This window comes from Ipomoea nil, unplaced genomic scaffold (assembly GCF_001879475.1).
Source record: "Ipomoea nil cultivar Tokyo-kokei standard unplaced genomic scaffold, Asagao_1.1 scaffold1286, whole genome shotgun sequence".
In the NCBI taxonomy this organism is placed as follows: domain Eukaryota; kingdom Viridiplantae; phylum Streptophyta; class Magnoliopsida; order Solanales; family Convolvulaceae; genus Ipomoea; species Ipomoea nil.
In genome coordinates, this window is record NW_017617714.1 from 1,812,909 (window position 1) to 1,835,000 (window position 22,092).

Genomic DNA, 22,092 nt, shown 5'->3' on the forward strand with positions numbered 1-22,092 from the left:
TTCCCCGAGTGTACATTAGGATGTGTACAATTTAGCCACTCGGTTAACCATTCGGTTAAGATTCGAATGTTGAGAAGACTTATCCTAAGTCTACGAAATAAAAATATTGGGGGGGGGGGGGGGGGGGTCTAAACTTCTATGTTTGGTATCATCAAAATCTAGTTACAAAGTGTTCCTAACAATATCTCATGTTGAGTTCTCTCCTCCCTTTTGAGTGGTGTCAAATGGCAATCTGTATACCATAGACTATGGTCACCTTGTAAGGTGGATTATTGACATAAGGTTCATTTTTAATATATTGAATGATCTTTTTTTGAAAGTGCATTTTTTGTGTACTGAAGGTTCATTATTTGATAGTATACGAATCAATTAAACTTAGTACACAAAAACTGAGAACCCTTCCCCACATGAGAACTAAGAACATGACTTTGATTTTGGCTTTGTGTATGATCATAATTTGTTTATTTATTGTCATTAATTTATGGAGGGGTGAATTTGTAACTTTGTGTACAACTAGAATCATGACATTATTATTTGGTGATCCCAGTGGTATTGTTGGTTCTGTTGGATCGTCGTCGCCATTATTTGTATTGTGTCAAGTTTTCTCCGTCATCATCAGTCGTCGCTTAGGTGTTGTTTGGATTTTTTTTTTTGTTATTTTTTCGATGGATTTGCCGGCGGTAGGTTAGTATTATTTTGTGGGAAGTAGCGTGTTTAGGTGTGGTTCATTTTTTTATTTGTTGTTCTGTTGGTCTGTTTGGTGTTAGTATTTTTCCCGAGGGTAGGTGTGATACCCCGGAAAATCCAATCCTTAAATAGAATTAATTATGTAAATTAATTCTAAGTCTTCTCATGAATTTCCCTTCCAATTCTTCAATTAAAAGTCGAAAGACTTAAATTGACCAATCCCTTGGTCAATTGGTTTAGTCAATAAAAAGGACTTTGAGCTTTATGAGTTGTACATGGCCTTTTTGTCTTCCTAGCCTTTTAGTAAGGGTATGCTTGTCTTTTCACACTTATTTGACATTCAAGTCTTTCCCTAGAAAGATCACAATTCATTTCCTCTCTTTTGACAAGACATTCTAAACTCTCCACCCTCTCACTATAATAGTAGCTTTCTTCCCAAACCAAGAAAGACCACCTTCTTCCTTGCAAGGGATCTCTCCATTCACCTTTCCACCATTAAGGCACTAGGAAGGATAAGATCTTAGTTTAGTTGTTGTTTTTGAGTAGTTTTGCATGGTCTTTATCTAAGTTATTGTTCTTGTGACACCTCGTAAATCTAAATACTAATTGGGGATTAATTGAAGAATTAATCCAAGCTTTCTTTGGTAATCCATTTCTAAAATCCTGAAATTTAATAGTCGAGGGACTAGAATTTGACTAGTCACTTAAGTCAATCAAGTGTACCTTGTGCTTTATGGTTTGTGCCCTTGTCCCTTTGTCTTTCCAACCTTAGTAAGGGCAAAAGTGACCTTTCACACATGAATTGTTGTTCAAGCTATCCCTAGCAAGACATTTCATTCATTCCTCACTCAAAGCCTAAGTCTCAAACACTCTAGCATCTCTCTAAAAGAACCTATCTTATTCTTCAAGCAAAAGGGATAACCTCTTAGCCTTGCAAGATCCTTCACCAAGATTCCTACTTTCTTCTTCTTGAGCATAGGAAAGGGTAAGGTTCATAGCTTTTTGGTGTTTTTAGCCATCTTTTGGGTGTCTTTATCTAAGTTAGAATCTTTCTTGTGTTTTGGTTTGTGTAAGATGTTGGTGTAGAAGAAGAGCTCTAAGAAGAGGCTTAAGAGTGTGTAAAGGAGAAGTTGTTAAGCTACAAAGATAATCCATGCTATACAAAACCTATTTTCTTACTTAAATGATGATTATTAGCTTCTATTTGATGTTCTTGTTGTGATTTGTGAGATTTGATGTATGATCTTGTGATGATGCATGTTTATAGGTTGTATTTAGGTTTCTTGAATGCCATTGCTTGGCTATTTCTTGGGTTCAAGTCATACCTTTGTTGTGTGTGAGATTTTGGGTGTTTTGGACTTAAACTTGGCTTTGTTGATGAAAATCCCCGAAGGGAATTATTGTACAGGTGTTGTACCCGCAGGCGGAACGGTGGGCAGTGGCCTACCCACCGCCCCACCCGCGGGGTACGAGGTGGTTCAGGGTATGTACCCCGCGGGGAACGTGTATGGGGATTGAGGGGATTTGTTCCCCGTGATCCTTTCTTCTTGGTATTTGATGTTTTGGCCTCCCATTGTTGAGTTGTTGAGCTTTCGTGAGTCTTCTTGATGTTTCGTATGTCTAGAATTGAACGATGTGTTAGGAATCCATGTTAGGATTTGGTGTCTTGAATCGTGCTAAGGGTCCAACTTTGTGATTCGTTGGGCTAATATGAGTTTTGAAGGTTCGTGGAACCCTTTTGGTTAACCCGTTTGATGAGCATGCTAGTTTGATGTTGTTTTGCTAGTATGTGTGCGTTTGTTCCTTCTTGTTGGGGTTGGCAACTCGCGTTGTCAATCATTTTGATGATGGACTGTAGTCCTTTGTTGTTGAGTATTGCTTCATGCCTTCATTGAAGTCTCTTGATTGATCCTTATGATGTGATCTTGTACAAGTCGTTGTACCCTTTGTTGATACTCGATTGGGCTATTGATGAGCCTTAATCCTCTTGATGATGATGATGACTGTGTGTGATTATGATTGAGATTGGTGGTAATATTATTGAGCTTTGCTCACGAGATCGGTGGTAATATTGTGACTTTACAATACCCTCGTGTACTATGAGATCGGTGGTAATACGGTTCTGATTGGTGGTAAAGATTGGTGGGGGACGACGGTCCCAAGCGGAATAAGGTTGGACTCAGAAGTACAGGGTGGCACTAGGAGGTAATGGTTGGAACTGTGATAAGGCCAGGGTTAGCCATAAGGTTGGAACAGGGCATAAGGTTCGAACTATGAAACTTGAAACATGAATGTGTCATTATGTGATTGTGTGATTTCCTTGCTTATGACCATGTCTTTGATGAACTCTGCCTTGTGAATGTTAGGTTGCATCTTGAGTTGTGTTGTCTCTTGTTGTTGTGATTTGTTGTCTCGTTGAGGTTGATGATCCTCGTTTTTGTTGAGAGTGATTGATGAGTTTTTGATGCTGATCTTCTTCGGGCTTTGAAATGACTATATACTGTATTCCTCAGTCCCAAATGCTTTTGATTATATCTATCTATACTATGCTATTTAACGCGTATTGATGGGTTACCGCATTATTCGCTGACCGGGTGTTATCCCTATGTTATACAGGTTTTGAGTAGATGCCGAGCGCGCTAGATGTGGGCTCTAGATAGTGTAGCTCCTGTGCTTAGACGTTTATTTTTTGTTGGCCTGTGTGCCTAGACTAGTGGCCTGTGTGCCTAGACTTATGTTGCTTTGATGAATTGTGATAGATTTAGCCTGTGCACCCTTAGTTTTATGGGTGTGGCATAACACCTTTCCCGGTTTTAATAGCTTCTGCTTTTGATTGCCTTAATGATTAGTTGTTTATCGTTTGAATTTAAGTTTTAAGATGTTGGTAAAATTGGGGGTGTTGCAATTGGTATCAGAGCCTAGGTTTGGTATCAGGGTAGTCTTTAGATTAAAGTCTATCGTTGATGAATCGTTGTTTGATGGTCTATTCTTGTCTTTCATTGGAATTTATTGTTGTATCCTTTGATATTATCATGTACATGTGATATACCCGTTTATTGATACTTGATTGGGCTATTGGTGAGCCTCAATCCTTCTTGATGATGACTATGTGTTACTATATGTTTGGTGGTATTGTTACTTGAGCTTTGCTCATGAGTTCGGTGGTTGTTACTATGATATTTAACGGTACCCTCGTGTACTGAGTTCGGTGGTATTATGTTTGGTGGGGGACAACGGTCCTAGACGGAATAAGGTTGGACTTGGCGTACAGGGTGGCACTAGGAGGTAAAGGTTGGAACTGTAATAAGGTTGGCCTGGAGAGAGTGGTTGGAACAGGGCATAAGGTTGGAACTTGATACTCATCTTTGAATGTGATTCTTGTCTCTCACGGTTCGTGAAAACGTGACTTATGTTGCCTCTTGATTTATTATCGTTTGATACATCTTGTTGTTGAGCATGTTGTCTTTGCTATCCTTATTGATTATTGAGTAATCATTTGATGTTGGTCTTTATTCGAGAGTGACTTGGCGTTGAGTTTTATGTTGTTCCTCTCTTGGTTTTAAAAGGATATATATTGTATTTCTCTGTCTCAACTGGTTTTGATTATATCTATATACTATGATATTTAACGCGTATTGGTGGGTTACCAGCATCTTTCGCTGACGGGTGTTATCCCTAATGTTTTTACACGTTTTGAGTAGCTTTTGGAGAGCGCGCTAGCGGACCGTTAGATAGTGTAGCTCTTTATGACTTTCCTAGTTAGACTTGTGGCCTGTGTGCCTTGAATATATACTAATATATTATAAATTATATAATTATAAAAAGGGAAAAGACCACACGTTTACCGTAAGACCAGACACAGCTTAGTGTTTACCTTCTTTGTCTCGCATCTTAAATTCACAATTCGGGCGATTTCACGAACCCTATTCCCTAAAATCCGACCAGCCGCGCAGCCCTCTCCGGCGAGAGAGGAGTCACAGGCTCGCAGTCCACCATTCTGCCCGGCAGGGGTGGCCGTCGGTTTGGTTCGGGTGATACCCGAATTTTATTTCGGATATCCAAAATTTTCGGGTGGTGTTTTTGACACCCGATATCCAAACCAAATTTAATTCGGATATGTTCGGTTCGGGTGAAATTATTTCGGGTTTGTTTGGATATACCCAAAATATTGTTTTATCAATTTTGAGTTTTTTTAATGATTTTATTATTTTATTATTTATATTTTTTTCATATACTATCAAACTAAAAATAAGACAAATACTAATAATTAACTAATAGACTTTTAAAAATTAATGTATTATTAATTATGAAATACATTTAAAACTAAATATTAATATATTATTATATTTATAATAAAATTTCGGTTAGTTCGAGTTTCGGGTCGGGTGTTGATAAATTTTTAACACCCGATATCCGAATCGAATTTATATTCAGATATACCAAAATTTAAAATATCTGAATCGATAACTATATGGGTTCTTACAATTCGGTTCGGATTTCGAGTGTTGGTTCGAATAATTCGAATTACGCCTACCCCTACGCCCGGCACCAGCCCCCTCTCGAAGGCCAAAGCCCTATCTCCAGTCTCCATGCAGCCCCTCTCATAGTCTCGCCTCACTGGCTCACTACCTCGCGCCGACTCAGTCACCGGTCGTCGCTCAGAGCCTCAACCTCGAGTCACACCCTCACAGTCACCCATCTCAAATTCTCAAATTCTCAAATTCTTGATTTTTCCCTTCTGCCAAGTTCCAACTATTTACATACTAATTTTATAATTTCTATTTGATTATTTGTTGACTTTGAAGTTTTGATAGTTAGATTTATATAAAGAAAATCACAATGATATTTATTTTTAAAAATTTTGAATGTGTTATGCAGATTGGCAATATGAAGACTATGAACTTTATTTAATTTGTTTTGTGAAGTGTGAAGAATTTGGCAGTATGAACATGATGAACTATGGCTACTATTTAAGGGTTACTTTTATTGATGCATAATGATGTGTGTTTGTTATTTTTATATACAGATACAATGAAGCACTGAAGCTAACTAGCTAAGGCTACTGTCGGTTTTTCGGTTACCGCAATAACTGACAGAAACCGACATAATCGGGTTCGGTCGGTTATATGTATATGTTCGGTCGGTTATGGAGGGTTAAAAAACACGATCAATTTTTCGGTTATTAACCGTAACCGACCGATGTTCACCGTACCCCTAGGGACATGCAGATTGCATGCTGCAGCTTTAATACGAATCCGACCCACTGCATATCATGTTGGTCCCGAAGGGTTTGGGAACGAATCTAGAGAGGGGGGGGGGGGTGTGAATAGATTCGTTAGATTTTTGAAAAATCTTTCAGAATCGTTAAGTCCACAAACTCAACAACTCGTTAAGAGCCTCTTCATATGCACAGCGGAAATGTTAACCCTTTTAGAGGTTCTTTGCACGAGTTCTTGTTATATGAAAACTTAGGTTTGCAGTATGAGATATGAAATGTAAATTAATGCAACGCGTAAAATAAAGAGAGAGAGAGAGAGAGAAATATTTTTATAGTGGCTCGGCTGTTAACGAAATCTACTCCACTATTCTTCACAACTCTGAAGGTTTGCACTATCTCCTTAGGCCATCTCCAACCCATTACACCAAATTCTGCACCAAATTTTACACCAAAAAGAATATTCTCAGAATATTCTTACACCAAATTTTATTCATCTCCAACCCATTATACCAAATTCTACACCAAATTTTACACCAAATTTATTTATACACAAAATAATTTGTTTCTCATAAATTATAACTTTAATTTTTAATATAAAATTTAATTGTAATGCAAATAATATTTTTATTCCACAATAATATAACATATAACAACTATTACATGGTAATTTTTAAAATTACCATATCGTTCCCACAAATGCTCAATCAATGCATTACGAAGTGCATAATGCGCTTCTCTATCTTTTATTTATCTATGTTGAGTAAGAAATTCTTGAAATAGAGTAGCTTCATGGAGGAGGGGTTGAATCAAGTAGTCAATTTAATAAATATTTTGATTAATCTGGGAGGGAATAGAGGTGGCCTGGGAGACTATTAATTCTAAGTATGTTTCGTTTAATTTCGGATGCATTCGGTTTAATATGCACTTTAGTTTTTAATTAATCTATATATAATATTAGACTTGTTTTAATCGTCTTAATGCGATCTTTTAAATGATATAATTTATTTTTGATTATTCAAATTTTATGTTTATGTATTTAACAAAATATGTAAATCTATAAAAACAAAATAAGGATACAAAAGGAATTAATAAAAAATATTAAGGTCAAAGTGGGAATTATAATGGTTAACACTATTTTGGCGTCAAGGTACAGTGCAGCGCCATATTTGGCGCTGCACTGTAGACCATCGGCAAAATGGCGCCACTTTTAGCGCTTCATTGGAGGACTTCAGCGCCAAAAGCAGCGCCATTTTGGCGTTTGGTGGAGCATTTGATGCTCCCTTGGAGAGGGCCTTAGTACAAAATCACTCCAAGATTGTTCCTTGTCACAAAGTCGAACACAATCTTATGATATAGGTTTTTCGACTACTTCAAGTCTACTCGCCTCTATCTACTTATCCAAGTATAGGAAAGATGATGAAGATATGAAATCTTTTCCTCCAACTGTGAAGCTTGGCCTTTTGATGAACTTGATGTAGCACATGCTTCTTAAATATGGATATGTAACTTGTAAGAAAGTCTCTCTCTTGACTGATCACTTAACACTGGATATTTTTCAAATTTATGAACACTTATAAATTTTTCAGATCAGTACCTCATTCTGTGAGAGAATTGAGTTATTTATAAGTGTGAAATTTGTCCCGTTGGAGAGAAGACGAAATTTCAATCCTATTGACCAGTGAGTAGAGACCGCTGGGTAATTCGAGTAATTTAATGCATGTCAGTACTTTACAGTCGTTGGTTTCCCGGGTGCCCGACACTGTTCCCGCTCGTGAAGGGGCTCCTCTTCTTCAATTTCTAAGTGTCTTCAGTAATCAGGATCGACTACCTCTGCCTACTTCCAGGTTGAGTGCCTTATTAGAGGTATCTATCAGTTACAACTGTTATGAATCGAATGCCAATAATGTCCATCATAATAATATATTTATAACAAATATAAACATATTTAAAATGTCGTCATTAACAAGAATTTGAACTCTTTAACATTAGAATAATGGGCTTAATTGATCAGGCGCCCATAACTTAGTTAATCAGGTGCCCATAGCCTAATGGATAAGGTGTTTGACTTTTAATCAAATAATGGTGGGTTCGAGTCCCATTGTGTGTGTGAATAATATCATATTTTAATTCCAATCATACCCAATAAGCTAACTAACAATTTGAAAATGATTAAAATATTAATAAAATGTCAAAAAAATATTTTCCTTAATTATAAAAACAAAATCCATACTACTAAAATTGTAAAGATAAAAATAATATAATAAAAATCATACACTATTAGATAATATAACTTAATTAGGATGGGAAGTTAGTATTAATTAATTATATCATTTTTGTTTTTTTTTTTTGCAATTTAGGTAGTATGTGGTTTTTTTTTTTTTTTTTTTGAGCAAAACAGGTAAAAACTTCATTAATGCTGTAAAATATCGGAAATACAACTCGGTGGAACTTGGGTCCACACTACTGAGCCAGCCATAGAACCGGTCGCCCGAGCTAACTCATGAGCTACACGATTCGCTGATCTCCTGACATGGGAAACATGCACAATCCCAATGTCCATAGCAATCGAACGACATTGCTTAATATATAAACCAACATATGAAAAATCAACAGAACGAGAATGAAACGCATTACAGAAAAGTAAACAGTCTGATTCTAAAATGATATTATTCAAGCCCTGTTCCTTAATCCAAGTTAGAGCTTCCTTGGCCGCAAGAACCTCGGCAATAAAAGGATCGTTCTCGCCATTGAGTCGTCCCGACTTAGCCGCAATGAATCGGCCATTCCAGTCGCGAATAACCGCTCCAAACCCCACTCCATCTTCAAATGTGGCAGCATCAACATTGCATTTGAGCACATTGATCGGCGGCAATGACCACTGTTGATTGATATCCATGGCACCAGGCGCACATCGTGGAGTGACATAGGTCGCGAGCCGCAGCTGCTGATTACGAAGCATACTGTCACGGGCCGATGTTGCTACCGGAGTCCTATCATTCCAAACTGCTTCGTTTCTTGCCTGCCAGATCGTCCAGAAAACAGCAGCCATAACCATCGCCTCATTTATCTTCGCGAACCCCAACGTAGCGTCCATGAAGGCGAGGAAGCCATGCCCATGAAGGATTTCATCTTTATGCCAAACCTGTTTCGCAAAATGACATTCACAGAATAGGTGAGCCATCGTCTCCGTCGCGTGTCCACACAGCGGACAACCCCCCCTCCCCCCCCCCCCAATCCACACCCTCTTCAACCGAAGATTCTCTCAAACCGGAAGGACGTTGCGCGCACAGCGCCATAAGAAGTTTCTCACCTTAGGGGGGACTGGCAGAGTCCAGATCGCTTTCCAAGCACTGAATCCATCCGCCATTTCTGTATGTATGCGTCCCTGAGCAAGCAGCCGATATCCATGTTGAACATAGTAGATGCCTCGTAAATCGCCAGGTCATCTCCAACAGTCGGACAAGTGAACGTTGATCGGGGTTCCAAGAATACGGTGGACATCCTGTGGATCAAACAACTTGTATATGATGTCCATATCCCATCGACCACGATCATTAATTAAACCAGCAACAGTTGCGTCGCGGAGCTCCTCGATACACGGGGTAACAAAGGGCTTGTTGGAAGAATCGGCAAGCCAATTCCACCCCCAAATCATGGTGTTCGCCCCATCGCCAATCCGCCTGGCAATCCCTGCTTTCAGAACCTCACGTCCTGCCATAATGCTTCGCCATAAGAAGCTTGGGTTGTTTCCCAGTTGAGCTCCCATAAAATCTGTTAGCGGGAAATATTTCGACTTCATTAGCCGACTAACCAGCGAATCGGGTTGCGTCAATAAACGCCAACCCTGCTTAGCCAGCAGGGCGACATTAAAATCATGGAGTCTTTTAAATCCAAGACCCCCGAGAGATTTAGGCATGCAGAGCTTGTCCCAACTCAACCAATGTATCCCACGACTTCCCTGGCGTCCTCCACCCCACCAATAACGGTTAAACATTTTCTCCAAAGTGTCGCAAACTCGCAGTGGCAGCAGATACACAAACATCGTAAAAATTGGTAGCGATTGAGCTATGCTTTTAAGCAATATTTCCTTGCCTGCTCTGGAGAGAAACCTATGTTGCCATGACCCAATTCGTGCCCGAATGCTCTCCTCAATGTACCTGAACACCTCTGTTTTGTTGCGGCCTAGAACTGAAGGCAGTCCTAGATAGCGCCCCAAATCTTGGGCCTCGTGAACCCCCATCAGACCCGACACCAACATACGCATGTCTTCCGGAGTGTTGCGATTATAAACAGCGCTGGACTTGTCAAAATTAATTAATTGTCCCGAAGCCGAGCTATATAACTCGAGACAATCTTTAACTTTTGAAGCTTCATATTGATTGGCCCTGAAAAACAACAAACTATCATCAGCGAAGAATAGGTGAGTGATGGCCGGGACTCCCCGGGCCACCCTCACCCCATGAATGTCCCCCCGCGCTTCCGCTTGTTGCAAGAGGATCGAGAGACCCTCAGCACAGATGATGAAGAGGTAAGGCGACAAAGGGTCACCTTGCCGAATACCCCGAGACGGGGAAACACGACCTACAGCCACACCATTAACTAAAATGGAGTAGTTAACGGTGGTGACACAATGCATTATAATCTCGATCCAATCATCATTAAAACCGAAAGCCCTCATTATTCCCGCCAAAAAACTCCATTCCATGCGGTCGTACGCTTTAGCCATATCTAGCTTTAGCGCAACCCAACCAGATACGCCACCAGTTTTCCGTCTCAAAAAGTGACCGATTTCACCAGCAACTAAAATGTTGTCAGTAAGGAGTCTGTTTGGCATAAAGGCGCTCTGAGATTGAGAAACCACCTGATCTAGTCTCTCTTTAAGTCTATTCGCAAGCATCTTAGCTATCACTTTATAAGTGACGTTGCAGAGAGCTATGGGGCGCAAATCAGACACTTTAATCGGATTGGATTTCTTTGGGATTAGAACGATATTGGCATCGTTCATACCCACTGGAAAACACCTATTGTCGATACACTTGATAAGGAACATGGATAGGTTATGTCCCAGGACCGGCCAAAAGTGTTGAAAAAAGGCCAGCGTCAACCCATTTGGTCCCGGCGCCTTGTCCGGAGCCATATCAAAAAGAGCCGCCTTTACCTCCACGGTTGTGAAGGGCTGTAACAGAGTGGTGTTAACCTCGGCTGTTACCTTGGATTGGACGCGGGAAAACAGGTCGGCATTACAAGCGCTTGAGCAAAAGATAGATTCGTAATACCTGATAATTTCTGTGTTCATGGCCTCCCCCTCCTGCCAGTCATCATTTGGACCTTGCAAACGAGTTAATTGATTACGTTTGCGGCGTGCTGTTGCCGATTTATGGAAGTACTTAGTATTAGCATCGTCGAGCTTGAGCCAAAGTTGTTTAGACCTTTGCCTCCAAAATGCTTCCTCCGAAGCAAGCAGATGCTCAAGCTCAATTTCCGCGGCTGAGAATTGTTCAACAGCCTGAATCGAGCGGTCCTCTTTAAGTCGCGCGAGCGTACGACGTAGCACCTGAATGCGGTTTCCAAAGCGTCGATGATGGTCTTTGCCCCACTTCCATTGTCGCGTACCACATAAGGCTAGCCGGTCCTGAAAATCCATACCTAGCGACAGCCTCCAAGCTTCGCCGACCACCGCGGCACACCCCTCCTCTAAGAGCCAAGCAGCTTCAAACTTGAAACCCCGACTCGCCAATTCGCCAGTTCGGCCATCCGTGCGCACCGCAAGCGCGCAATGGTCAGATGAGGACATGTAAATGTTATGCACCTCAACACCCTCATGGATATCAAGCCATTCGAGAGTGGCTACAGCTCTGTCCAACCGTTCCTCTACCCAAGAATCTGTACCTCGACTTTTTTCCCAAGTGAACCTTCCCCCTGTCATTCCCAAGTCAATGAGCTGACAATCCCCCAACGTGTCATTAAAGCCTTCAATTAGCGAAGCCGGATAAGGATGAACGCCTCTCTTTTCTGACAGGCATGCAATGTCGTTGAAATTGCCAACAACAACCCAGGGAAGTGAAGAATTGCCCTTAAGTTGTCGTAGCAGATCCCACGTAGTATGACGCCTAGATCGTTCTGATTCACCATAGAAGCCCGTAAGCCGCCATGGTGGCCGATCTGGGAGAGTAATTGCCATATCAATGTGGTTCGCAGATAAGCTCAATAGCGACGCCGTATTTACATCCCTCCAGAAAAACGTGAGGCCTCCACCTTGACCCGAACGCTCCACACAAACCTTACAGTCAAAACCCATCTTCACACGAATCTGTTCCGCACGAAACTCAGTAGCCTTCGTCTCCATCAAGAAGACGAACATGGGTCGCTGCTTGGACATGACGTCCAAGAGTTCACGAACTGACCGGGTGCCACCCAAACCCCGGCAGTTCCAACTTATGAAACTCATTGGTCTTGGCGAGTCTGGTCCGCCAGACTCGCCTGTCCATGATGCTTCGTTGTATCAGTCATCAACACGTCTCTGCCAACAACCTCAGACTCCTCCTCCTCACGTCTGCGCTTTAGGTCCCCCTGCAGCCCTCCAGTTTCCTCTAGTCCCACCAGAGTAGCCGGGGATGGTCCAGCCGGAGGGAGAGTGGACGGTTCCGGCGCTGAATTGGGGGTCTGCAATAGCCATTTCGATCCAATCGGTTTGACTTGGCGTCTCGGTCCTGCCCGCATCCAGGCGCCAAACGGAAATGCTTCTGGCAAAACACCCTCCTCGTACACAGTTTTGCAAAACTTGTCAGAGTGGCCTAAAACACCACAGCAGTAACAGAAAGTACTCAGGCGTTCATATTTGAACGTGATCCACTGTATGGTGCCATCCCGACGCTTCAGACGCATACGTCGCTTTAGAGGAGACGTGACATGTAGCCGAACACGGATGCGATAGTAGCTCTTCCATGCCCCTCCAAAATTGAAAGGGTCGACTGCGATGAAATCACCCACATATTCTCCGATCTTCGCGAGGAAATCGGATGAGGCATACATGGTGGGCAGTCCATGAATCTGAATCCAAAACGGGACAGAATCCAGCTTCACCTCCTCCGGCAGAACACCCGTCGGAACCTGTTCTAGAATCAGATGATTATTCTCAAAGGACCACGGGCCATCATCAACCACGCGCTGGAGATCCCTCGGATGCGGAAACTGGAAGAGGAAAAGGTCTTCCGCTAGCGAAACTGCATACATACCCATGACCGGACGCCACACGGACGCAAGAACCTGTTGCAAGTGATCGAACCGGACCTGCCGATCCGTGAGAAGGCGACCAACCAGATTATGGTGAATCGACCCGTCGGGCGTCGTATGCAAATCGGGTGCATCCAATCCGCCAACCTCCTCATCAGCCAAAGACAGATCGGCACACAGTTTCTCAATCTGGAGAATATCCATGGCACCTTGGTGAGTCGTAAACAACAGCAACAGAATGAGACAAAGAGAATGTGATGATACGGTATTCTCCATCGAAGCAGAACAGCAATAAAAAGCCCTAGAGAGACCTAGGGAGAACCTCTCTCAATACACGATCGAGAGAGAGGGCCACTACGAAAGTCGGTGATCGGAGATCGTGATCACGATCGGAAACGTATTAGGTAGTATGTGGTTTAATTTTTGTATAATTAATAAAATTATTTTGGTGATATTTCATTTCTTATATTAATATTTTAATAAATTACTATGGTTGGATTTGAATATTAAATATTTTTTTATTATTATTATTATTACTATTACTATTACTATTATTATTCCAATGTCATGGGTTCAATTCTTATTAATGACATGATATGTTAAATATTTTTATATTAACATATTATTAATTAGTGATTTGGTAGTCACACTACCTCTATGAAATCTAGTCACATTAGCATATCTTTATAAGGTCCTTCCCATTTTATCGTCATTTTCACCCCTTCAGTCGGCCAGCCGGCTTTCCGGTTACGTAAGACCAAGTCGACCACGTGATGATATCGTACTCAGGCCCTCTTATCTTGATAACGTTTGACCGCTTACTGATACTCGGTCATCCGAGCGTAAGCCGCATCTCTCATTTCCTCCAGTAAATTCTTTTTGATTTGCAATGTTTCCTCACTGCCTTCATCATTGTACAACACGATATGCCAACTGGGTACCTGGAGCTTAGTCGGGACCTTGGCCTCAAACCCGTATGCTAGGGAAAGGGGGGTTCAGCGATTGCTCTACGGGGAGTCGTTCGGTATGCCCACAACACCTTTTCCAACTGCTCGACCCAAGTATCTCCCAACTCTTCCAATCTTTTCCTCAAACCGTCCAAGAGGGTGCGATTTAGGTTCTCTATATGCCCGTTTGCCTAGGGGTAAGCCACGTACACCTTAATGTGCCGGATCCCATGCTGAATGCAAAACGCCGTGAAAGCTCGGTTATCAAACTACCTTCCATTGTCCTTGACCAACCACTTGGGCAGTCCAAATCTGCACACTATTTTTTCCATATGAACCGTCAACACTGATACTTCGTGATGGTGGCCAAGGGCTCAGCCTCAGCCCACTTGGTGAAATAGTCCACGACTGATATGAAAAATTGCACCCGTCCGGGAGCCTGGGGTAGTGGCCCAAGCAAGTCAAGTCCCCACTTGGCAAAGGGGATTGCTGTAACACCCCCGAATTTTACCAACATTTAAAAACTTAATTTAAAGAAACAGTCTAGCATTAATCATAAACAAAGCGGAAGCTAACATAATTCGGGAAGTGCTATGCCACACCTATACCAAAAGATAGGTGCACATGCTACAACTAAAACCATGTTCAACAATCTAAGGCTCACAAGCCAACAAAACAGAATAAGTCTAAGCAAAGGAAAGCGGGAAGAGCTACACTATCTAGGGTCCACATCTAGCGCGCTCTTCGATCTAATCAAAACCTGTAAAGATAAGGGATAACACCCGGTCAGCGAATAATGCTGGTAACCCACCAATACGCGTTAAGTATCAATATATATACATAGATATAGTCAAAACCGTTTGAAACTGAGGAGTACAGTATATAGCATTTGAAAACCAAGAGATGAGTCAACAACAGACATATCACACTCTCAATAAAGATCAAGACCAACAACTTCAACAAAGCAATAGAGACCATAATCAACAAGAGACAACCACAACTCTAGATGCAACCTACCATTCACAAGGTAGAGTTCATCATAGACATGCTGATAAGTAAGAAATACAACAATCATATCATGACAAGTTCAGATTCAAGTTTCACGTTCCAACCTTATGCCCTGTTCCAACCTTATGGCTACCCCCGGCCTTATACCAGTTCCAACCATTACCTCCTAGTGCCACCCTGTACTTCTGAGTCCAACCTTATTCCGCCTGGGACTGTCGTCCCCCACCAATCTTTACCACCAATCTCATAGTATTACCACTGATCTCTCAGTACACGAGGGTACCATTAAACAATCACAATATTACCACCGATCTCGTGAGCAAAGCTCAAATAATATTACCACCAACAATATTACCACCGATCTCGTGAGCTAAGCTCAAATAATATTACCACCAATCTCATTCATATTCACACAAAGTCATCATCAAGAAGATTAAGGCTCATCAATAGCCCAATCAAGTATCAACAAAGGGTACAATGATTTGTACAAGATCACACCATAAGAATCAACCAAGAGATTTCAATGAAGACATGAAGCAATACTCAACAACAATGGACTACAATCCAATACCAATATGATTGGCAACACGAGTTGCCAATCCTCAACAAGAAGGAACAAACCATACACACTAGCATAACAACATCAAACTAGCATGCACATCAAACGGGTAAACCGAAATGGTTCCAACGAACCTTCAAGACTCATTTTAGTCCAACGAATCACGAAGTTGGACCCTTAGCACGACTCAAGACACCAAATCCTAACATGGATTCCTAACACATCGTTCTAGACATACGAAACATCAAGAAGACTCACAAAAGCTCAATAATCCAACAATGGGAGGTCAAAATATCAAACACCAAAAAGAAAGAACCATGGGGAAACAATTCCCCGCCATCATCATAACGTTCCCCGCGGGTGGGCCCACGGGTAGAGCCCTGCCCGCGGGGCCACAAGGCCACGTTCCCCGCGGGCGGGTAGGCGGGTAGGCCACTGCCCGTCGTTCCGCCCGCGGGGTACCTCCTGTACACCACATTTTTCCCTTTGGGGAAATTCATCTCCAAGGTCAAGTTCAAGTCCAAAACACCCAAAACCTCACGCACAACAAAGATATGACTTGAAGCCAAGAATAACTCAAAGAAAGGCATTCAAGAACCCTAAATATAGGCTCTAAACATGCATTATCACAAGATCATGCATCCAATCTCACAAATACATCAAGAATCATCAAATAGAAGCCAATAATCATTCATAGCAATAGAAAATAGATTTTGTAGAGCATGAGTTACCTTTGAAGACCAAAAACCACTTTCTTCTTACACTCTTAAGCCTCTCCTTGAAGTTCTTTCTCACCCAAGACTTCTTACACAACCAAACCACAAAGAAAACACCAAAATAAGATGAAGATACCTTAAAACTAACTAAAAATACTAAACCACTTAAGATCTTACCCTTTCCTATGTTAGGGAGGTAGAAAGGTGGAATCTTTACATGAATCTTTGCAAGGTTAGTGAATTCTTCTTCCAGCTTGGAGAAAAAGCTAAGATTTCTTTAGAGAGAAGGTGGAGTGTTTGTGACTTGGCTAGCAAGGGAAATGAGTGAAGTTTCTTGCTAGGGAAAACTTGAGCATCAAAACATGTGTGAAAGGTCAACTTTGCCCTTACTAAAGCTAGGAAGACAAAAGTGTTGAGGTACAAAGCATAAGGCAAAAGGTACACATGGTTGACTAAGGAAACTAGTCAAATTCTAGTCCCTCGACTATTAAATTTCAGGATTTTTAGAAGGAAATTATCAAAGGAAAATTAGGATTAATTTCTCAATTAATCTCAATTAAGGGTTAGATTTACAGGGTGTCACAATTGCCATGGTGACTGGGTGTGAAAGGTAGCCGGTCGAGTATCTCTCGTGGTGAATGACTGGCAAGTCGGACATCCCATCACTTCTTCCACGCAGTCTTTCACCATGTTCGGCCAGTAATACCCTTGGATGACGAGCTTTCGAGCCAATGTGTTAGCCCCTTGGTCATCAGCGCAGATCCAACGGTGAGCCTCCATCATAACAATCTTGGCTTCATCGGGAAGTAGGCGGCGCATCAGTGGTCCCCCAAAAGATCGTTTGTATAACTGCCCATCCACTATCTCAAAGGAGGGGGCCCTTTTTCGCACGCGGTCGGCGTCTTCCTTCTTGTCAGGCAGTTTAGACTCCTCTTTGTACCTTATGATATCGACAATCCAAAACCACTCGGGTTGGGTCTTAGGATCCGAATGTGGAGTAAGCATCCGAGTGACCACACAGATCAAGAGTGTTTCGGTGCTCGGCCTTTCCACTATTTCGGTCCGGCAAGTCATCGAGAGATGGTCGGGTACCCCTCCCAATGCTAGCTTGACAGGATATCAGCCTCCGCATTCTCTGCCCGGGGAACATGGATAATTTTGTAGGCAGTCAGCTTATCCAACAGTCCCTCAATCACATCCTTATAGAGTTTCAGCCTTCCCTCCTTAGTCTCACACTCGGCCTTCAACTCACTGACCACCAGGCGGGAATCAGTCTTGACACGTACCCGGGTAGCTTTGAGTGTCAGGACTAGGCGAAGTCCGCCAATGACCACTTCGTACTCCGACTCATTGTTTGAGGTCCAAACTGGTACTACAATGCATAATATAAGTGGAACCCTTCGGGGGTCGTGATCATCACGCTGCTTCTACAATGCAGACTGCTGGTTACACTGTCAATACAAATCTCCCACTACTCAGCCTCTCTAGGCACATCGGCAGGCTGATGGTCATTAGATTGGGCGGAGCACTCCACTATGAAATCAGCTAGGGCTTGAGCTTTGATGGACGACCGATGTGCGTACTCGATCTCGTACTGAGTGAGCTTCATCGCCCAATTGAGCAGCCGTCTGAATGAGGAGCACTTCACTATGAAATCAGCTAGGGTTTGAGCTTTGATGGACGACCGAGGTGCGTACTCGATCTCGTACTAAGTAAGCTTCATCGACCATTTAAGCAGCCACCCGGATGAGGCGGGGCTACGCAACAAGCTGGCCAGCGGTAAGTCAGTCAGAACCCTAACCTGGTGAACTTGGAAATAGGGGACCAACTTCCGCACCGTGGTGACCCCGGCAAAGGCAACCTTCTTCAACAACGAGTAGTTAACTTCCGCGCCTTTTAGTGTCTGTCCTACGTAGTACACGGGCAATTGTAACTTGTCATCCTCGCACACCAGTGCGGAACCGACTACCTTCTGGTTGGCGGCCAGATACAAGAACAACACTTCACCTTCCTTGGGTTTGGATAGCAAGGGAGGAGTCAAGAGGTATCTCTTTAAATCCTCAAAGGCAACCTGGCATTCCCAAGTCCACCGGAAGCCTTCCTGCTTTTTCATAGCTTCGAAGAAAGGCAAGGCACGGTCAACAGACTTAGATAGGAAGCGGCTGAGTGCGGTCATCCGCCTAGTCAGCGCTGCATCTCTTTGAGGTTACTGGGAGGTTGCATTTCCAGAATGGCCTGGACCTTCTCTGGGTTGGGCTCGACCCCTCATTTGGTCACCATGTAGCCTAAGAATTTTCCTCCCATGACGGCGAACGCACATTTCTTAGGGTTCAACCTTAGGTTGTATCTTATCATGACCTCGAAGCTATCCGTCAGATCTTTGCCATGATCCCCTTCTTCTTTGCTTTTAACCAACATGTCATCAATATAGGCGGCCATAGACTTTTCACTCAGGTTCTTGAATAGTTGAGAAACCATTTGGGTGTGCGTGGCCCCGACATTCTTGAGACTAAACGGCATAACCTTATAACAATACACCCCGTCGGGAGTGATATTTGCGGTCTTTTTCTCATGAATATCTGGTGATACCCACGAAAGACATCCATGAAACTGAGTATAGCGCACCCGGCCGTGTCGTCGACCAGCTGGTCGATCCTAGGTAGAGGGAAAGGATCCTTAAGGTAAGCCTTATTGAGGTCAGTGTAATCCATGCACATCCTCCACGCTGGCGGCTTGGGCACTAACACCACGTTGGCCAGCCAGCTGGGGTACTTTACTTCTCAGATGTGCCCTGCGGCTAATAAAGTGTCCACCTCCTTCTTGACGAAGTCTCTTAGGTCGTTTGGCAGATACTTCCGCTTCTGCGCGACAGGCTTAAGACTAGGGTCGATAGCCAATTGGTGGGTGATGATTGACCGGTTGACCCCAGGCATGTCCTCGGGTCCCCAGGCGAAGCTCTCCTTGTTGCTCCTCAATACTTGAATGACTGCTTGCTTAATGGACTCCGTCAAGCCAGTCCTAATCCTGACCTTCTTCGCTGGACAGTCAGGATCCAGAACAACTTCTTCCAATTCGACTGCGGGAGCTGGGTGCTTAGTCGCCAGCTCCGCCACCTGTACTCAAAACATCATACGAGACTCATAAACATCAAACGGGGTACAACGGGACACAGAGAAACAACAAACTGGGGAAAATGACCCGCCGCGCCACACCGTTCCAGCGGGTGGGCGGCGGGTGGAGGACCACCCGCCGGTGGGCGACTACATTCCAGCGGGTGCCCGGTGGGCAGTCAACTGCCCGTCGGCTGCCCGCTCGAATCGGGCAACTTACCCGCAGGTAGGTGGTGGGGACTCGTTCCCCCCACCTACCCCCCACTGGTATGATAGTGATTATTTGGTTCGGTGTTCGTTCGTGGAACCCAAAACCGTGTCCAAACGCATTCCAACACATAACAACAACAACACGGATTCGATTAACAAAGACTGAACCAAGAATCATTCCAATTACATCCTAACACGATTCCTAAACATGCAAAGACTCGACATCAATCGCATAACGGTTCAGGAGCATCCAGAACCTCAAGAACATCAAGAAATCTATATGCAAAGCCCTAAAGACAAGTTCTAGACTAGAATCAACACCCGAGCATGCATAAACCCACCCAAGAATACCAAGAACATTCAAACCCTAAGGACAAGCTCTAGACTTAATTAAATACAAGATCAAACCAATAACCACACAGGGCCATCAAGAATATCAAGAATAGCAATAATTCACCATATAAACCTAAAGACAAGCTCTAAAAAGATATACATACAAAATCACACAATCAATCATTCAATCGGAGCCAATCAATAAACAATAGCAAGGAAAATAGATTTTGTAAGACATGGGTTACCTCTTAGCCCTAATCGATTTCCTCGGCTACTAAGGTTCTTCCCTAAGATTCTTCTCCCAATCGATCTTCCTAAGCTTGATGGTGGGGGAATTCCTTGGTTGGATCTCCCAAGAGATATTTTCGATTAAGAGAGGGGTGAGGAAGGGTCCTAACTGCTTCCTAATCTTCTATTTATATGTTTAGGGAAAAACATATTGGGGGTTTGGATGATAAAGCCCACTTTCCTTATTTTCTACGAGCTTAAGGTTTCTAGTTCAGGCAAAGGTTCACGATCCATTGAGAACCGCATAAATTAATTAAGAGAATTATAATTGAATTAAATCCTTTTTAATTATTTTAATTAACAAAATTAATTTAATAATTAATTCGGGTTTGAAGGCCGTAACACGGGGTGTTACAATTCTCCTCCAGAAAACTGCTCGCGGTGGCTCTCCCTCGGGCAGCTCTCTACCCCTATCGGCTGATTGGACGGGGGATTGATTCCCGGCTCGACGGCCTAGCCGATTCAAAGCTCACTAGGCAGGAGTAGCGGGGCCTAGCCGCGAGTGCCCAAAGCATGCTGGTCGATGGTGACCAGGCGAACGACCCTCTAATCGCACCTAATGCTCTGAGGCCACTGCATTCACGTGTCCTCCTTGCTCGACAGGAACCGATTATGCCGGTCGTGGTTAAACGACGTTAGGTGCTTGGCCTGCTCCATGCACAAACGCATCAAAGGCCTGAGCCAACAACTCCGTGAAAGTTGGTGGGACCTGAGCGGCAGCCGGTGGGAGGTTCTCACTAGGTATTTCTCAAGTTGGCACGATAGTACCTTTGGTACGTGCGACCGACATTTCAGCAGACTCAACTGTTCTCATAAATCTCCTACGGAAGCACGACTACCCACAGGTTGCGCTCTCGCATCGACGACGGTGACATGTCCGTTGGCCGCCAGGGCGACGACGTTCTACCAATGTTACGGCCACTACGACGTGTTCGTGCCATGACCAAAGCTTAGAGACGGGACCTTTTGTTTTGACCCCCATAAACGGCGCCAATGTTGGCTTTATGGCTTAGGGCAGCCGATCGACGGACCAACACTACCGTAAAATATTAGGTCAAAAGAGACAAAGTGTTTTGTAGAGAAAAGAGCAAAATAACGTAAATTACTTTAATTTTGGATCCGTTACAAGATGACCCCGTGAGGGTATTTATACAAGGAGTTAGATCCTCTATATGACAAGAAGAATGAAAAAAACTAAAATTACGCTTTAGAATCTACCAAAACCTGTGCATTAATTACCTAAAACAAGGAAGGAAATTACTTGTTGCTCAAGGAAAGAATCTCCAAGATACCCGCCCTTAACCGCCTCTGGGATCCGCACTCGGTTGGGGACGCTCCGACTGCCCAGTCTGGTCGCCCATCGGACCCAGCTGAGTACCCGGTCAGGGACACTCCGACTATAGAGCCTGGTCGCCCATTCGAGCCCTCCAAGGACCTAGCTGGGGACACACCGACTACAGAGCTTGGTCGCCCGTCCAAGCCAGCTAAGTACCCAATCGGGGACACACTGACTGTAGAGCCTGGTTGCCCGGGTGCCCGACACTGTTGCCGCTTGTGAAGGGGCTCCTCTTCATCAATTTCTAAGTGTCTTCAGTAGTCAGGATCGACTACCTCTGCCTGCTTCAAGGCTGAGTGCCTGATTAGAGGTATCTATCGGTTACAACTGTTATGAATTGAATGCCAATAATGTCAATCATAATAATATATTTATAACAAATATAAACATATTTAAAATGTCGTCATTACCAAGAATTTGAACTCTTCAACATTAGAATAATTAGTA

At 43.2% G+C, this 22,092-nt stretch overlaps 3 protein-coding genes across 3 annotated transcripts; all 3 read right to left on the reverse strand.

Annotated features, from left to right (window-relative positions):
* Positions 1–8,315: 8,315 nt before the first annotated feature.
* On the reverse strand, positions 8,316–9,272 carry LOC109184732. The gene is made up of 2 exons (XM_019334770.1): positions 9,216–9,272; positions 8,316–9,047 (listed from the first exon to the last, which is right to left on the reverse strand). Exons 1-2 carry the CDS (start codon positions 9,270–9,272, stop codon positions 8,316–8,318), a joined length of 789 nt encoding a protein of 262 aa, XP_019190315.1.
* Positions 9,273–12,349: 3,077 nt separating this feature from the next.
* On the reverse strand, positions 12,350–13,414 carry LOC109184733 (uncharacterized protein At4g02000-like). The gene has a single exon (XM_019334771.1). It carries the CDS (start codon positions 13,412–13,414, stop codon positions 12,350–12,352), a length of 1,065 nt encoding a protein of 354 aa, XP_019190316.1.
* A 3,533-nt stretch (positions 13,415–16,947) lies between these two features.
* Positions 16,948–17,442, reverse strand: LOC109184734. The gene has a single exon (XM_019334772.1). It carries the CDS (start codon positions 17,440–17,442, stop codon positions 16,948–16,950), a length of 495 nt encoding a protein of 164 aa, XP_019190317.1.
* Between the last annotated feature and the right edge of the window lie 4,650 nt (positions 17,443–22,092).

Bases quoted from the DNA above. Each gene is read 5' to 3' on its own strand.
- LOC109184734 (XM_019334772.1), bottom strand. From the start codon at position 17,442: ATGACTTGCCGGACCGAAATAGTGGAAAGGCCGAGCACCGAAACACTC.
- LOC109184733 (XM_019334771.1), bottom strand. From the start codon at position 13,414: ATGGAGAATACCGTATCATCACATTCTCTTTGTCTCATTCTGTTGCTG.
- LOC109184732 (XM_019334770.1), bottom strand. From the start codon at position 9,272: ATGGCGGATGGATTCAGTGCTTGGAAAGCGATCTGGACTCTGCCAGTC. The intron at 9,048-9,215 runs GTGAGAAACTTC...TTTGCGAAACAG, and splicing joins CTCTGCCAGTCCCCCCTAAG to GTTTGGCATAAAGATGAAAT.